The sequence below is a fragment of the Microcebus murinus genome, chromosome 6 (genome assembly GCF_040939455.1).
Source record: "Microcebus murinus isolate Inina chromosome 6, M.murinus_Inina_mat1.0, whole genome shotgun sequence".
Classification (NCBI taxonomy): Eukaryota; Metazoa; Chordata; class Mammalia; order Primates; family Cheirogaleidae; genus Microcebus; species Microcebus murinus.
The window spans coordinates 11,501,697-11,518,578 of NC_134109.1; the positions used below are offsets into that span (position 1 = coordinate 11,501,697).

The 16,882-nt window shown below is 41.7% G+C and overlaps 1 protein-coding gene across 12 annotated transcripts in view; it reads right to left on the reverse strand.

Moving 5' to 3' along the window:
• Nucleotides 1-16,882, reverse strand: part of UNC79 (unc-79 subunit of NALCN channel complex) — a 228,979-nt gene that overhangs the window by 57,867 nt on the left and 154,230 nt on the right. For 8 of the 12 annotated variants that reach the window (XM_012738600.3, XM_020285613.2, XM_012738594.3 and 5 more), the window contains 5 exons: nt 16,639-16,788; nt 14,834-16,051; nt 7,753-7,860; nt 3,951-4,067; nt 1,018-1,101 (listed from right to left, as the gene is read on the reverse strand). In XM_012738600.3, the coding sequence (XP_012594054.2) occupies nt 1,018-1,101; nt 3,951-4,067; nt 7,753-7,860; nt 14,834-16,051; nt 16,639-16,788 (1,677 nt within the window). The remainder of the gene's footprint in view (nt 1-1,017; nt 1,102-3,950; nt 4,068-7,752; nt 7,861-14,833; nt 16,052-16,638; nt 16,789-16,882) is intronic. The other 4 variants (XM_012738598.3, XM_012738596.3, XM_012738593.3 and 1 more) reach the window with 3 other exon arrangements.

Below are 16,882 nucleotides of genomic sequence, written 5' to 3' on the forward strand. Positions count from 1 at the left end.
TTGCAAATCATTGCCCCACCTGCACCAACAGACCGTTCTGTTCACCGTGAGAGAGACCAACTTTCCACCCTTGTTCCCATCACCTCACTCCATTTTTGCTGCTACTGAGTCACTAAATCATGAAAAAGCACCCAAGATTTGTTCGATTACCCTGACTTCTACTCATCAAAGCTTTTCCTAGCCCTAGAGATTAGAAGAGTCATCTGATATGGGGACTAAAAACTGCTACTCATTACCAAAGAATTGTCAGTAAAAGCTGGAGATAAATAGCTCCTCATTCCTTAGGAAAATTAGAAGAGTGATGTGGTCTAGAAAAATAGACCTGCTTGATTTAAGAGACTAGTTATGAGATGTGATCATGATTCTTTTTTTTTTTAAACCAATGATGGGTTAACTTGCCTTCCAAATTAAAAAAAAGAACAAAAGTAATGATTGGCTACTTCGGTAATTAAAATTCATGGGATGAATTTTGAAAATACTCTGATCTTAGAGCAGATTTATGCTCAGCTTGCTTTCATGAGCAGCATAAGGTCAAGTGGATATTTTCCATGTACGTTTCAGATAGTGGAAAAGAAGCCGTTCACCCATGACCTCAACATTCTAGAAGAAATACAGATAAGTTGGACCATGCCCAGAAAAGTAGGTACAGGATGACATGGAAAACTGATACGTCTAAGGGGGAATACTGAAGGACCCAAGAATGCTTGGTCTACAAAAGACTGAGGGAATTAAGCAATGGGTGGCTATTTTCAAATATCCAAAAAATTATGTGAGAGAGACTAGACTTGTTCCATGTGGCTCCAAGGCTTAGAATGCCACTATAAGGAAGAACTGTCTGTCGGTCATGATCAAAGATGAGATGTCATGCGTTCCCAGTCCCTGGAGTGTTTGAGCCAAGGTTGGCCCCATTCATGGAGCTGCTAAGGAAGAGGCTGTAGCAGCCGCTGGGTGACCAGATGGTGGCCATGTCCAGTCTCTTTCAGCTCTTACAGTCTGGGACTCTGGGACTCAACTAACCTCTCATTCTCAACGGCTGTCCCTCCAGGTCAGGGTTTAGGCACGTTGACACATTACATTGGCGTTTCCCGGGCTGTATCTGTTCTGTGGATAAACAGAGCATTTCAGTCTTCAGTATGATCAGCTCAAAACAATTCAGAATACAAAGAATTTAATCAGTCATCTCTTAGGGCCATTTGGGGGGGGTCATTGTTACTGCTGATTATTAACATTTACAAGACACATCCTAGATTTGAGGGTCGGGTTGCTTGGGGTTTCGCTACTGACCTGAGGTTCAGTTCTATGAAATGCAACTAAAAGCAGGAGAGCATCTAAAACCATCCCCCAAAAGTCCACAACACCACCCCCTCCCCCCAAAAGCTCAAATCTCATATCTCCTGATAGAAAATGAAAAGCTAATGTCATGGCCGTGAAAGAAATGTTTTATGCAAATCAATAAATACATAAGTGACCATTTAGGGAAATGGCCAGAAAAGGTCACAGAGAAAACATGTGGGACTGGTAGAAGGAAATGGCAGGCGTGGGACTGCGGGATGGGGGTAAGGGGCGGGGCGGAAATGGAGGAGTGTGCTTCAGAAACACGTGTTCACACGAAAGATGAGGCAAAGGAGCAAGTCATCCCGATGCGCATGGGTGCGGAAGAGGCAGGCATGCTGTGAGTGAGCTGGCACACGCTGACGCGGACCAACCATGACCCGTGTTTTGGGCTGCCTTTCTCAGTGTGCCTACGTGGCCAGATTTGTTCTTGTGGGGACGAGCAAGTCCCTGCTTCAACATGTGGTTTAGAGTGACATGCCACCTGACACTGTACTGCACAGTCATAGGCTCTCCTTTGGGCTTGGATTTGGGGAGTCCCTTTTTATAGCACTAATAAAAATGAGAATATTGAGATGAACTTCTAATAGGACTTGGGGACTTGAGGACTAACTCAGATGGAAAACAAGCCCAAAAAACTCAGGTGAAAGAAATTCAGACAGCATGTAAGTGGGAAGTATTAAATGAGAAACCAGGACCAGGTGAGGTATTTCACGCCTGTAAAATCAGCACTCTGGGAGGCCGAGGCATTGAGGTCGGTAGTTTGAGACCAGCCTGAGCAAGAGCAACACCCCCATCACTACTAAAAATTAGCTGGAAAAAAATCACTAGAAAAAATTAGCTGGGCGTGGTGGTATGCACCTGTAGTCCCAGCTACTTGAGAGGCCAAGGTAGAGGATCTCTTCAGCTGAGGTGTTTGAGGTTGCAGTAAGGGCTACGATCACCCCACTGCACTCTAGCCAGAGCAACAGAGGTAGACTCTATCTCAAAAACAAAAAGAAACTAAGGTGACATGAATAAGGTTGAATTTTGGCTGAAAAGTGAAAAATTCACTTAAATGGGTTATTTGGCATCGTGTAGATTTTTTTCAGATTAAAATTTAGATTGGAAATTGAGGTCAATTTGCCTTTTTATAACTACCGAGTCAATCAAACTAGACTATAATTATAGTCAGAATCTAAAATGGTTAGCTTAGGCTGAGCTATTTGCTGCAGAAAACAATAGTATGGTAAAATAATCTTCAGAGCCCCAGATCAGCCTAACAGAAGCTTGGCATTTAATTATCAGAGACCTCACCAAACCAGAGCTACCATTCTCAGTTGCTCATGTAGCTTCATTTCAGTGAAGAGAGAAGCTCAGTACTCTTTGTTGTGGACAGAAAACCTTGGCTCAAGCCCTATAAACTCTTGAGGTTAGCTATTAATAGCTAGTGTCTGTCTCTTCTTTTTTTGCCCGTTGGTTTTGGTTCTTCACTGCTCACTACTACACATCACTAAAAAGAACAGAAAACACTAAACCTTTAAAATGTTAAGAACCCTTATAAAGTTCAGGAGAATTGAAACTATCTGTTAAATATGAGATTGGGTGTGGAGTGTGAGATTTAGTTATCTAGGCTAGCTCTCTCTCGCTCTCTTTAAGATTAATGAGGACACATAAGCTGACATGTATATCAATACTATGGCTTTGAAAAAAATAACAGTATCACAGGATTTTGGTTTGGTGGACATTGTAATTCATAATCATAAGGAAGAATATTAAAATAATCTCATATAACTGTAGCCAGAAAGTACTAATCAAAATACTAAGAGTCTGATCCAAGTGTTGGCCCCCAGAGCCCAGCACAGTAATAAACCCTTGTATTTTCATAGTGCAAGCATGTTTCAAAGTGCTTTCACATATATAATCTCATAATTCAAATGACCCATTTAATTAAAGAAGAACAAAAAGGAAAGGCAAGCACTTAAAAGAGGATTGCAGCAGTACTACTGGCTCAAGAAGGTAGCATGCGTGCAGAACATGGTAATAACAGAGTTTACAAAATGCAGTGATCGCGTTTAAAATAGACACGTCATGGCAGGGCAGTCAATTCATACTTTAAAGTTGAGGTTCGATGCAGTTCCATCTTATGAGCACAGGGGTGTGCGGCTGCAACCTGGTCACCCTGCTGGCTAAAACCCAGAACCCATATTCCCAAACCTCCTGGCAGATCACAACATCACTAAGCTGACATTGATTATTACTATTATTATTACTATTAATATTCCATTATTTGGGGGGGGTACCTTATAGTTTATAAAACAGAGACTACTGATAACCTTTTCTTAAAATTTGGATCATGAAATCATAGTTCCATTCCCTCCTCCCCAGATTAATAACCTAGTACCTGGAATCTGGGACTTAGAAAAAGAGTTGGGCCAGCCTAAGTGGAAGAACGTGTCACTCTAGAGCACTTGGAAAGTTAAAATAGACTTATTAATTACCTTCTTCTTTTTTTTTTTAATTATTTGAACCAAAGAACAGGAGAAGAAATCTAGTCCTTAACAAAGGAGCAGAGTGGGCACAGAGAAAGTGGCAACAGCTAATCTGAGAGGTAAAACAAGAAGAAAAACTTGACCCACCAGTGTCCCAGTTGCTGATGTTATGGGGGGCGCTAGACTGATGTTCCAGCTGGCGCTTCATTAACTGGCCCATTGTCAGAACTCCCAGGGATCCCCTTTTCATCTGCCTATACTGAGCTATATGGAGGAAATTAGGAGATGATTACTAGGGGAAATAAATTTCCACAGCACACAAAGGCTCCACACATCCATACAGAATCTTAATTGAACCTTCATTAGCTAGTCATAATTTTCGGTACGTTGTACGCTCCTGTCCACATGAAAAACTAAGGCTGTCTGCTGTTCCAGGGCCTCATTTGCACAGTGAAGGCAATAACGGTGCCCATTAGCACTGATCTGCAGTCCATAAATATTTTTTCCAGTTACAACTAAATAAAATATTATTTTCATTTACTTTTTATCTTATATACTCTGCCATGTTCCAAAAGGGATTTAAGGCAGATAATGCTATTTCGAGTTTCTGTAATAGCTTAACTTTCTTTAATGGAGCTTGTACGTACATAGTTTCAGTTTTCATCATATATCCCCATGAGGTCCCACATATGTGTGTATGATGTGTGTGGGGGAGGTGTGTGTATGTGTGCTTATGTATTTTAGATTAGGATGACATATATCAACTCCAGTTTTCAGAGAGAGAAACTGAAGCAAATGAAAATATGTTACTTGGAACCAACCAGCAACTGAGGTGGTCCTAAAACCCAAACATAGCAACTCCAAAGTCAATACTGTTTTCAATCTCTGTATGAGCCTCTGCCTACTGTTTGAAAAATGTGAATCAAATTACATTCCACAAGTATATTCTAGTGCATGTCTTTGTTTTAGAAAACAGTGGAACCATTTTTATCCTACAATTAAACATTGACAAATATCCCACCAGTGAACTGTCAAGTTATTAGTAGTTCCAAACCAGAAAACAGTGAGAAGCGCTTCTGCCAGTAGATGGCTGAGTTAGAAAGCAGCTCTTCTCCTCTGCTCCCACTCTGCTGTGAGTGGTCCACCCAACCCTACCAACCAGCCCAATGTCAGAGGCAGCTTTTCTGCATGACCCCAAATACCTGGATACTTGACAACTTGTGGCTTTTACTCTCTTATAAAGACAATTTCAGAAACCAACCGTATGAACTACATGCACTAGAAGGGGATGGTAGGAACCGGGGTGAATGTATGGCCCCTGGAAACCCTTCAATGTTATACACAGGTTTTGCAATCATGGTACCAAGGCAACCTGGCGTGATGTGAAATCAATTATAAGATCATTTTAATGTAATTAGCATGCTGTTTGATTGATGGTGGTCCAGGCATGTTTAGCTACAAAATAATCAGCTGTTAAACTGATCAAAAGAGAAGAATGTGATGGGAATTCCTGTGTCTTGGAGTCCATATTAACTAACGGAATTCATGGAAATGACAACTCAACCTTTTATTAGCTCTCATTTTTGTTGCCAATTGGTAAAATTTACAATTTTATGACTCACTTGAAAAGTGCAGCTTCAAGTAAAATTCAAGAGCAGAAATTTTTTTAAAAGATTTGAAAATTTAAAAATTAGCAGCATCTAGCAGACTCAAAGAAGGATTTATAACCTCTAGTGAGTCAATGGTTTCTTCCATTCTCGGTTGTTTTTAAAGACAGCAGAATTCCCTGGGAGTAAAACTCTTGATGTTTAGCTCAGTGTGTAAGGCACCTGGCATTATGCTTCCAAGAGCAACCACCAAGAGCTATAGAATGCATGCTTTTAATGGCAAGGAGGAGAAAAACGGAAATCTAATGACATGCTGAACTAAATCCAGAAAGGCTAGATTCAGTCATGATGTTGGGATCATGAGACACTTGATCAATTTACTTTATGGCACATTTAATTAGCACTGGAGTCCCACCAACTTAATCATCCTATCCAAATTATACCCTAATTCATTATCTTTTTTTTTAGATGACCCATGCAAATTATGAAGAAAAGATATACTTTCATGATTTTAGTATGTGGACTTAAAAATGGGCATTTTATCATGTTATCAAAGAGATTTTTTATGATAGAAGAACAATTAGATTCAGAACTAGCCGTTTTTCTTTGCTACCACATATAATTGTCACTTGGAAGCTATTTCTTAGAATTTCCATAATCTTTATTACAATTGAATTTGAATTATTCTGAGGCAGCGTGGCACACTGAAAAAGAATAAAGGCTTGAAAGTCTAACAGACCTGGCATCGTTTCCTGTCTCTGTCACTTAGTAGCCACATGACTTTAGGCAAATCACTTAGCCTCTCTGAACCTCAGCTTCCCAGTCTATGAAATGGGGTCAACAATAACTGCCATGCAGTGCTGATGGAAGGATTGAATCAGATAACAATGTGTGTGAGCCACTTAGCACAGTGCCTGACACATGGTAGATGTCAAATAAATGGCAGCTATAATTACTATTACAACTGCAAACTCCTGGGGGACAAGGGGTGTCTTATTTATTCATCTTTGATCTCCAGTGCCAAGCACAGTGCCTGGCATCCAGCAGACACTTCATAAATGGTTGCTGAATGAATGAATGCATGAATGAATGCATGAATGAATGATGAAGATGATGGTGTTCCATACTACCAGTCCAGCATTTAAGTTAAGATCTTTATCTGGTTTTTCAAGATCATCCTCATTTCAAAAAGTGGTCAAATGAAAATTAAATCGCTTTTCAGGCATTGCCCCCATGGAACACAAAATGTGTCAGCACACGTGACAAAGCTTCACAGAAGTTGCATCTCTGCATCTCTGATTCCTGTTAAGAATGTCCCAAGCTAAAGTCTCTTAACTGGCCCCAGAGCCAAGTGGACACCCTTTTGGAACTTCAGTGGAACTCAAGGCAGCAACCTGGCGTGATGGTACCTACTCATCATTTACACCTCAATTCATACAGAAAATTCCTCCTCCAGGGAGGCTTCCAGGACCTCCCTACCTAAAAATATGCGAACAAAAACACTGGGTCAGGTGTTCCTTTTATGTAATCACAGATCACCTTGTCTTTAACCTTTCCAGACTTATCACACCATAATGTAATTGTCTATTTACTTGTCTACAACCTTCACTAAACCATAAGTAATTTCAGAGCAGGGACTGTACTTGGAATAAATATGCATAATTAACTCAGATTTTATATTTTATTAGTTGAACAAAAAAAAAGATTATATTATTTGTTCTATTTGACAGATGTTGAGTCTAAGAGGAAATATTTCCTGCATATAATATTGTCTCCTCATGGACAAAATCTCAGACCCAGAAACTGAAGGCAGTTGCAAAACACTTGACTCCTAACAGGTCCTGTAAAATGTCATGCCATTTTTATTTTCGGATGCAAAAGGGCTAGATCCAGTCATGGTATATGGTAACATTTATTTTATGACAACCTACAATAAATTTTGTCAATGATAGAGGTGATTCAAATTACATAAGGGTGCTCCATGTAAAATTCTGCCATAAACAATGCTTTTCACATATCCCCAAACCAGTCCCGTGTTTTGTTTTCAGGCTAGTAACATATAATTTTTATTTTATTGAATGACAAAATCCAGTGATTGTTCCTTAACAAATTAGGATTCTTGGCCAATCAGTAACCATGGTGATTTATCAAACATTTGAGATATGAACAAAAGCGGGCCACACTATACCTCAGGGTCTCTGAGAACATACCAAATAATGTCACCCAGGAAGCTAACACAATATTAGAAAAAGTAAACCAAGATTGTGAAAATTAAAAACAAGGCAGCAGAGAGTGTTCCAAAATCAATGTACAGGTGCAGTGATCACCAGAGGGAATCTTACTTGATATTGAGGAATGGCTGCTTGTTTCTGGCACACCTGCTTCTAACGTAGGCGCAGATGAGGACTCTCGTGGCATTTCCAAAGTTGAAAGCCCTTTAGTAGAGGAATCTATAAACGGAAATATTATTTAAAACTCAGGACATTGATGAAAAGCAAGTTCAAGAACCTTTTCCGTATCCTTTTCCCTCATGCCTACTATACCCACTGAAATCTTTATGCACTTTCTGGCTCTAATAATTACTTTCATGGAATCACATACACACTGGTTTCAATGGAGAGCTGATTGTACGTTACATTCTGCATCTATGGATATGCCTCTTAGCCCTCAATGATAGCCCATGACAGACCAAAAGCTCAGCATGCTCACAATGCATATCCTCGAACGAGTCACTTAACTTTTCCATACTGAATTTCTTTTCATATAATACCTAAAGATGCCTAATAATTCATTCCACCTATCTCCACCTTTGTCTGGCAACTTCCTACTCATCATTTACACCTCAATTTATACAGAAAATTCCTCCTCCAGGGAGGCTTCCAGGACCTCCCTACCTAAAAATATGCAAATAAAAACACTGGGTCAGGTATTTCTTTTATGTAATCACAGATCACCTTGTCTTTAACCTTTCCAGACTTATCACACCATAATGTAATTGTCTATTTACTTGTCTATAACCTTCACTAAACCATAAAGTAGTTTCAGAGCAGGGACTGTACTAAACTTGGAATAAATATGCATAATTAACTCAGATTTTATATTTTATTAGTTGAACAAAAAAAAGACTATATTATTTGTTCTCCTATTTGACAGATGTTGAGTCTAAGAGGAAATATTTTCTGCATATAATATTCTCTTATTAATCTATCAATACTGGGAATCAAGCTGCCCCACATTATTACAGGTAACTGTAAATTATTTTTTAAGACTTTATGAAGAGTTTAATGGTTTGCCATGACAAACTGCCTAAAATTCTTTACAGAACATCTTGCCATCTTAAGCAGCACTAAGCAATGTGCACATGGAACATCCTGCTACTTCGAGTCACCACTGTGGGCTTCCATGACTACACTGTGCTATAATCCAGGGATGCTCACCCTAAATGGCTTTGAGTTCTTAAGCATAATAATGTTTCTGCCTCATCCTTTTCATAGTTTTTTCTTGCCACAGAGAAATCCACCACACATTCATCCGAACACATAGTTTAATTATACAGATGCTGTTCTCTTATTTGATGATCATGACCCTTGCTAAGCTGTCAGAAATAAAAGTAAAATAGATCCTAGGGAAGGGCCTGGGAGAAAAGCTTTTGAGTGTTGATGTTAAAGCACCTATTTTTGATTCTCAAAGGTCTTCCTGAGTAAATATGGTTGCCAGATTAATAACTTCTTGATAACAACAACAAAAAAAAGGCTAACTGTCGTAAAGTTTCCCAAACTCCCTTAATAAAGCATAAAATAATGACTGACTTTAAATTACTTTAGTCATTAAGGTATTAAAGATCAGGAGTTATTTTTCTCTCAGGTATCCTCCCCAAACCACGAGTGAAAAATACGCACAATCATCTCTCTTACCCTCATCTGCCTCCATTCTATGTGTTCTGCAACTACAGCACCGTGGTCTCACCAGGGATGTGAATGAGGAAGCTTAAAGCTAGTTTTCAAGAACTCTTTGAAAGATTGTTGAGACTTTTAGAGTTTTAGTATGCTTATTTAAACCCTTGGTGTATCTTTAATTGTAAAGAAATGCCATTATTTTTAAGTACAGTTATTAATATTAAGATAGTTAATAATCATTAGTGTCGCAAGATTCTGTAAGCCAAGCAGTTTTTTCTCAGTCCTCCATCATTTTATGAAACCTTTTATTTGTATACAGTTTAAGACAAATGTCTGAATAAAGCTATCCACTTAGCTTAAAATATGTGTATTTTTTTAAAAGTGAAGTGCAGAAGATGTCATGCCATCCGTTCATTCATTCATCAAACATTTGCCAGCTCTCTACTAGTCACTTGGGATACAATCCGTGAACAAACCAGACAAAATCCTTGCCTCCAGGACCTTTCGTTTTTGTGGGGAGAGACAGAAAATAATATGCGTAAAATTAAATAACACTGTATATCAGAAGGTCGATTCTTCGCAGAAGAGAAACAGACACCAGGATGCCAGGCTGGGTTGGAGGGTGGGCGACAGTCCAGGGCAGGCTTCACTGGGAACCTGCTGTTTGATCAAAGAATTAAAAGAAGTGAGGGGACGAGCCAGACAGACGCCTGACAGCTCCAGGTTGAGGGAGCAGCCAGTGCGAAGACCCTAAGGCAGGAATATGTGGGGAGTGGTCAAGAAATGGCAAGAGGCCACTGTGGCTGAGTAGAAGTGTGCAGAGAGCTGCACAAATGAGGTCACAGAGCCAGTGAGGACCAGGACCACACACGGCTTTCTAGGCATTTAAAGAACTTGAGTTTGGGCTATGAAAGAAACAGAGAGCCACTAGAAGGTTTTAAGCAGAGAAATGGTATAATCCCATGTCTCAAAGGATCACTCTGGCTATAGTGTTGCAAGAACATGAAAGTGATAAGGGTAGATGGTGGGACACCAGTTAGGAGGCTCTAGCAGTTAATCCAGGTGAGCGATGTCAGTGGCTCAGACCGGAGTGGAAACAGTGAAGATGAGGAGGCACCACGCTCCTGATACGTTTTGAAGGTAGGTTAAGGCTGCCAGATAAAATAGAGGACACTGTTCAATTTTAGCTTTCAGGTAAACAATGTAATTATTTAGTATGAGTACATCCCATACAATATTTGAGAGATGTGGCCCCAATTCTTCACTCTTCCATTGAGTCCATGCCTTTTACCATGTGACTTTGAAGTTCCTCCCACTAAAGAGGCAGAATGAATGTCCCCTCTGGACTTCAATCAAGCCATGTTGATTTGAACATGGCTTTGGCTAACAGAATGTTTGTAGGCATAACATGACCAAAGGCTTGAGAAGTGTTTGTGCAATGGGCTCTGGTGGCTCTGGTATCACCATGAGAAGAATGTCCCTGGGCTTCACGGTTGCGGCTGAGGTTGGCAGGCATGAGGAGCAGAGCCTGGCCACCCAGCCCAAAGTAGCCATCCCCAGATGACTCATAGACTCTTAAAGTAAATAAATGCTTCTTGTTGTATGCTGCTGAGATTTTTGTTACCCAGCATTACTCCAGCAATAGGTAACTGAGAGCTGTCTCAGGATACAGATAATATGTAAAGCCATAAAATGAGACCACTAGGAGAGTGAGTGTCCATCAAGAAGAGAAAAGGATCAAGGACAGAGACCCGGGGCACTCCCTCATTAGGGAGATAAGGAGGAACCAAGAAAAGAGACCGAGAGGAGTGACCATTGAATAAGAGGGAGACCAAGAGAGGGTGGTACTCTGGAAGTCAAATGCAGTGGGAATGATCAATTGTGCCAGATACTGTAGATATGTCACAAGATGAGACCCAAGAGCTGACAGATTTAGCAGCAAAGGCCACTGGCAACCTTGACGAGTGCAGCTTTGGTCAAGTAGTGGGAATAAAACCTTCCTAGAAACGTTCTTTCATTTTTTTAGGGATGGGGTCTTGCAATGTTGCGCAGGCTGGAATGCAGTGACGATTCACAGGCACAATCACAGCCTCTCCTTCCTGGGCTCAAGCGATACTCCTGCCTCAGGCTCCCAAGTAGCTGGGACTACTGGTACGTGCCACCACACCCAGCTTAGGAATGATTTTTAGAAAGAATAGATTAATAGAAAATTGGAGATAGTGATAGTATAGACAACTCTTCCAAAAGGTTTTGCTATACAGAGAGGAGTAAAATGTGATGACATTGTAGTTGGGAGAATTGGGATCAAGAGTTTGTTTTTTTTAAGAAGGAGAAATAAGATTATGTTTGTATGCTCAAGTCAAAAGTCCTTTAGAAAATCAAACAAACAAACAAAAAAACCTAAGGGAGGAGACAGAGGGGAGAATCTTTGGTATTTGTCCATATGTGGAAAGGCTGGCTACACACAGGAACACAAGCTGTTCACTCGTAGCCCCAGGTGAACAGGAAGGCTGGGTGTGTAAGTGCAGACGCTGGAAAGTAGGCAGATGAAGTGGCAGGAGGCTGTGGAAATTCCTCCTGATGATGTCATCTGGGGGAGTTATTAGAAGTTTAGGGAGAAAAGCAGCTATAAAGTAGTCATTTAGGAGAATGGAAATGTGAATGGACCAAGAAAATATGATATAATTACCAGATAGCTTTAAGGACCCAGTTGAGGTTCATGGCCATGAATTTAAAATGAGTCCGGTCAACATTAAGTGTTTTTATCCATTCACATTCATCTGATAAGCACAGGTGCGGGTACATGAAGAAGTGATGTAACAAGGGTTGTGTTTAGCCATTGCAAGTCTTAAAAAGCAAAGGTCAGGCCGGGCGCTGTGGCTCACACCTGTAATCCTAGCTCTTGGGAGGCTGAGGCGGGCGGATTGCTCAAGGTCAGGAGTTCAAAACCAGCCTGAGCAAGAGCGAGACCCCGTCTCTACTATAAGTAGAAAGAAATTAATTGGCCAACTGATATATATATAAAAAATTAGCCGGGCATGGTGGCGCATGCCTGTAGTCCCAGCTACTCGGGAGGCTGAGGCAGGAGGATCGCTTGAGCCCAGGAGTTTGAGGTTGCTGTGAGCTAGGCTGACGCCACGGCACTCACTCTAGCCTGGACAACAAAGTGAGACTCTGTCTCAAAAAAAAAAAAAAAAAAAAAAAGCAAAGGCCAGAGAGGAGTGGCAGGGAGGGATTGCACCGATGGCCATGAATTCAAGTTGAGCGAGGGGACAAGGCATGAAGTAGGGGAGGGACAGCAAAATATAATAGGATCAATACAGTGTTGTCCAGAGAGAGAAATGGTAATCGGAGAGGGGGAGACACAAAGTTGAGACCATGGAAGGGTCTCAGTTATTGGCAATAACAAGGCCTGTGATGGCACCATGGGAACGAGTAACTGAGCCAAGGTGGAGGATAAGAAAGCAATTTCTGGAGAAGCCAGAGTATCAGAAGAGTCAACCACACTAATGTTGAAATTGACAAGAAATAAGACAGGGATAATTTAGGAAAGAGTAAGAAGAGCCTGGAGTCAAGTCTGTCAGCAAATGAAAAGGAGTCAGGGGTTAGTAATGAGACAGCAAAGAGGGTGGGGTGGGCGGTGGGGTCAGACGACAAGAGACTCGGAGCAGGGGTGTCAGAGACAAGGAGGGAACGCTGTGAAAGGAGCAATCACGAGTGAGGAGGATGCCTGCCCCGACCCACGCCCACAGGCACGGGGACTGCAGGGAAAGCACCGTCCTCGGGGACAGCTGGGCTTCCATCAGACCAAGAAGGCAAAGGAAACAGGAGAGAGAAGGCACGTAGGGGATTTTGCTCATGAAGGACCATGACTTTCTGAGAGCACAGGGGAAGGGTTCCAGGAGAAATTAGTGTGTCTGTGGGAGATGGGGCACTAGAGAGATATGCAATGATGATGACAAGATAATACATAGTATAAATATTTAAAAGGCACATTATCGTAACTGTCAGATATTTTTCTCTTGTTCTGGTAAAAGATGTATGAATACAAAACCAACTTCCTCACTGGAAGCCTGGCATAAGGACAAATAAAGAAGGCAACACACGTGCACACACAAACACACACACTACAACCTATATGCAACCTAAGGCCACATAAACCCACTCTGTATTTCTTGTACAGTTTCTTACCTACCCGCCCTACAGACCGCTATAGTTTCTAGGCCAATGCTTCCTCCTCCATCCGTATGCAGCAAGTTTCCTGGCTCTAAACAATAGAAAGGTGTCCCAGTTTCCCTAAAAGTCTTCTTAACTTCTTAAACTCCCTTGTTATTAACAGGATCTTTTTCTCCCCGCCTGGCTGGAGCATGACCCTTTCCAAATACGCTAACGTTCATTCAACAGATTTTTTCTACAGAGCATCTTTGAGGTACACAGCTTTGTCCTGTGGGCTAGAGAACAGCTAGAAACCTCTGGAAATGCCTGGGGCAAATAAAAGAGCCAAGTGCATTCTCTTAGAAGTGGCTTTTGTGTGGAATAGCAGAGAAAGCAGGACTAGGCGCCAGGCACTGCTTCTGCCAGGCAGTGTGACCTGGGGCAAGGTGTGTCACTCCTCTAAGCCTCAGTATCCTCTTGTGTGAAGTGAGGGGCTAAGCTAGAGGTCTCTCAGGTCTTTGCCAGTCCTCAATGTTCTCTAGTCTGTGAATCTACTAAAATAATCGTGCCTGGACAATTTAGCTTTTTTTCCAAAGAGTCACATTAATTTTTTTTTAATATATGAACTAAGAAATGAAGAGGCGTTCTTATCAGCACTGTAGTAACATCACACGAGACTGCCTTTTAGGATGCAGTGTACCACCAGCTTGCCACTTCTCTCAAGGTACCTCCCTTAGAAACAGCGCCTCTAAGGAAACATAAGACATAGCCCTTGTGGCAGGAAATCCACGTGCTCTGACAACTTCATGGTCAAGTGGTGTCCCTGAATTAGGGTCTAGGGTGTAACTGGTATTTTTTGGTGTCTGATATTTGGTGAGTATCTACCATCTGCGAAGACTCTAAGTGACTCTACAGTCAGTTCTCAATCGTTCCCAGCACTCTCTGCTTTGTTTTAGCCCTTCACATTTGTTCCTTCGTTGGAATATAACTCACAAAAATAGAGCAGAAAAAAAAGAGAAAGCAAATAATTCAAGTTAATGAGTTTTGCTTGAGTTTGAGGAAGGCTAAGATGATATTTGGAATATCCTGATGTGAACTAACCATTGCCTCGTATTGCCGAAGGTGGTCAAGAATTGACTGTGAAGCTCAGAAACAACAAATACAGAGACACTTATGGAGCCAGTAGAACCACATCTGAATCCAACACAGTCCAGGGAGCAGGAAGGATTCAGAGTGACTGTGAAGCGATTATAATGTCACACCCTGACATTATAAGATTTTGAGTTTGATGCATATTCGGTGCCAATACCCTACCAAGTAAGATGCACAAACTTGAAGGTGAGGCTAAGAGACAGAAGAGAGACGAGCTTACCTGGGTCCTTCTGTTCTCCCAACTTGTCTAGGATGTTGAAGGAGATGTCGAGGTACTCTCTCTGGATAGCACTGACAGCAATCTTCCTCTGTTTCCTCTGCCTGGGAACAATCTGAATCTTAAATTCTGACTCCTCGGCTCCATCCTCTTCCACCTTCCTTTCGGGATTCTGCTCGGTATCGGATTCGGCACTCATGTCGGGCTTCTCACTCTCTGTTGGATTCTCCGTGTCTTCGGGAACTTTGAGGAGGACGGTTTTTGCCCCTGAACTTGGCATCAGCCCATCGGGCTTCTCCTCCTCGGTGCTGGCATCAGGGTTATCCAGCGACATCTCGGGGAGGGCAGGCGACTTCTGAAGGAGGTCTCGTTTCTGTTTCAGCGTCAGCGGGCTGCCACTGGAGAACTCAGGCAGCTCCTCCGGCCTGGACAGTTCCTCGGAGTCTGCGGGGTCTTCCAGGGCTATGAGAGCGGAGTCCCTGTCGCCTGCCGACTGGTTATTTGCTGAGTCCTTGGTAGAAAAGTCTTTGGAACAATCCTCCACGCTTACTTGCACAAGGGGAGTTGCGCTCAGGCTGAGGACATGGGGCTGGCTGGGAACGGAGGATGAGGAGGCAGCGTTTTTACCAGAGGTGCCACCGCTGCCTTGGTTCATCATCTCCTCCTCTTCGTCACTCTCTACGATTCTGAGAGGTGGAAGAGGCTCAAATATAAGAGAGTCGCTGTCGGACGTTGACAGTATGGATTGCTTTTCGGGCCCAGACGTTGAATCCGAGGACAGATCTATCAGATCTAAATCCTCCTTAGGAGCAGGCTTTACGGGAGAGTCAATTTTCACCTCGAACGTCTCCATGCAGTTTAACCTAACTTCTGGGATGACCGGCCTCCGAGTGTCTTGAAAACCCTCCATGGCCGGGTTCTCAAGGATCTCGATCGTCTCGGGCCTCGTGGCAGAATTCTGTCTAGAACGTCCGGGGTCATTCTGTCTTGGTGTGATATAAGCAGCTTGGGCAGGAGGCTTCTCTGCGTCACACCGGTCTATGCAAGACTTCCTACGGTGCTCGTCTAACGTAAACAAGAGGGAGTCTGCATTCCCTATATCAAGAGATTTTTGTTTAAAAGAGCGCAGCTTTTTTTTCTGAATGCTTTCTTCTCTCACACAGTGTAGCAGGCTGTCTTGCAACGCGCCCGTTTCTCTATATTCAGCCAGTTCTATTTCACCTGATTAAAACAGAAAAAGCTAGTACTATTTTACTTGGCGATTTCACCATTTTTCCCCCTCACACTTGGGCATACCATTGGCATAAATCATAACCACAATCCCAGCTCCACCAGAAGGGAAAATGAACTTTCTGGCCAAGTGTTTGTAAGGCTACTTCTAATTTCAAAAACCGGAAAACTTTGGACTGAAAGAACCCAATGTGGGTGTTTTAAGGTCTGATTTCCAAAATCAGGCTTCGGGATAATTCCTCAGCTCTATTTATTTGTGCACAGGAGAGAGGATCATTTTTTTTTGGCTGAGGCATATCTAGGAAACTATATTCAAATCGTGTGGAAGAGAAGCAAACATTTGGCAACAAATCAAATCAAGCAATGGCCCTCGAAGACAATTATGACGTTAATGATGTATCTGTCAATTCACGTATATATATAAATGTGTATATATATATACTGTTTGTGCATACATATATATATAAAAATCAACAGTATTAAAATGTGTAGTAACATAATAAAATTAAGATTTCACCCCAAACAAACGGTAGAGTACAACATTTCTGCATAAAATTACTAAGAGAAAAAATTCATACTTCTCTGAACATTCATCTCAACCGGCTGATATTTCACCATTTTGCTGCCGCCTATTCTTTTCAATCTTGCAAAAAAAGTTTGAGACTCTTTATTGCAGGGTCCAGTAGGTGTATCATGAATATCAGATTCATCAAAAACACTATCTTCTTCTAATTGGGGAGAGAAAGTCAAAATTACACTTAAGAGGTTATTCTCTCTTAGGCTGTGTCTACACAAGCATTTCAACGAAAGCATTAAGGAACA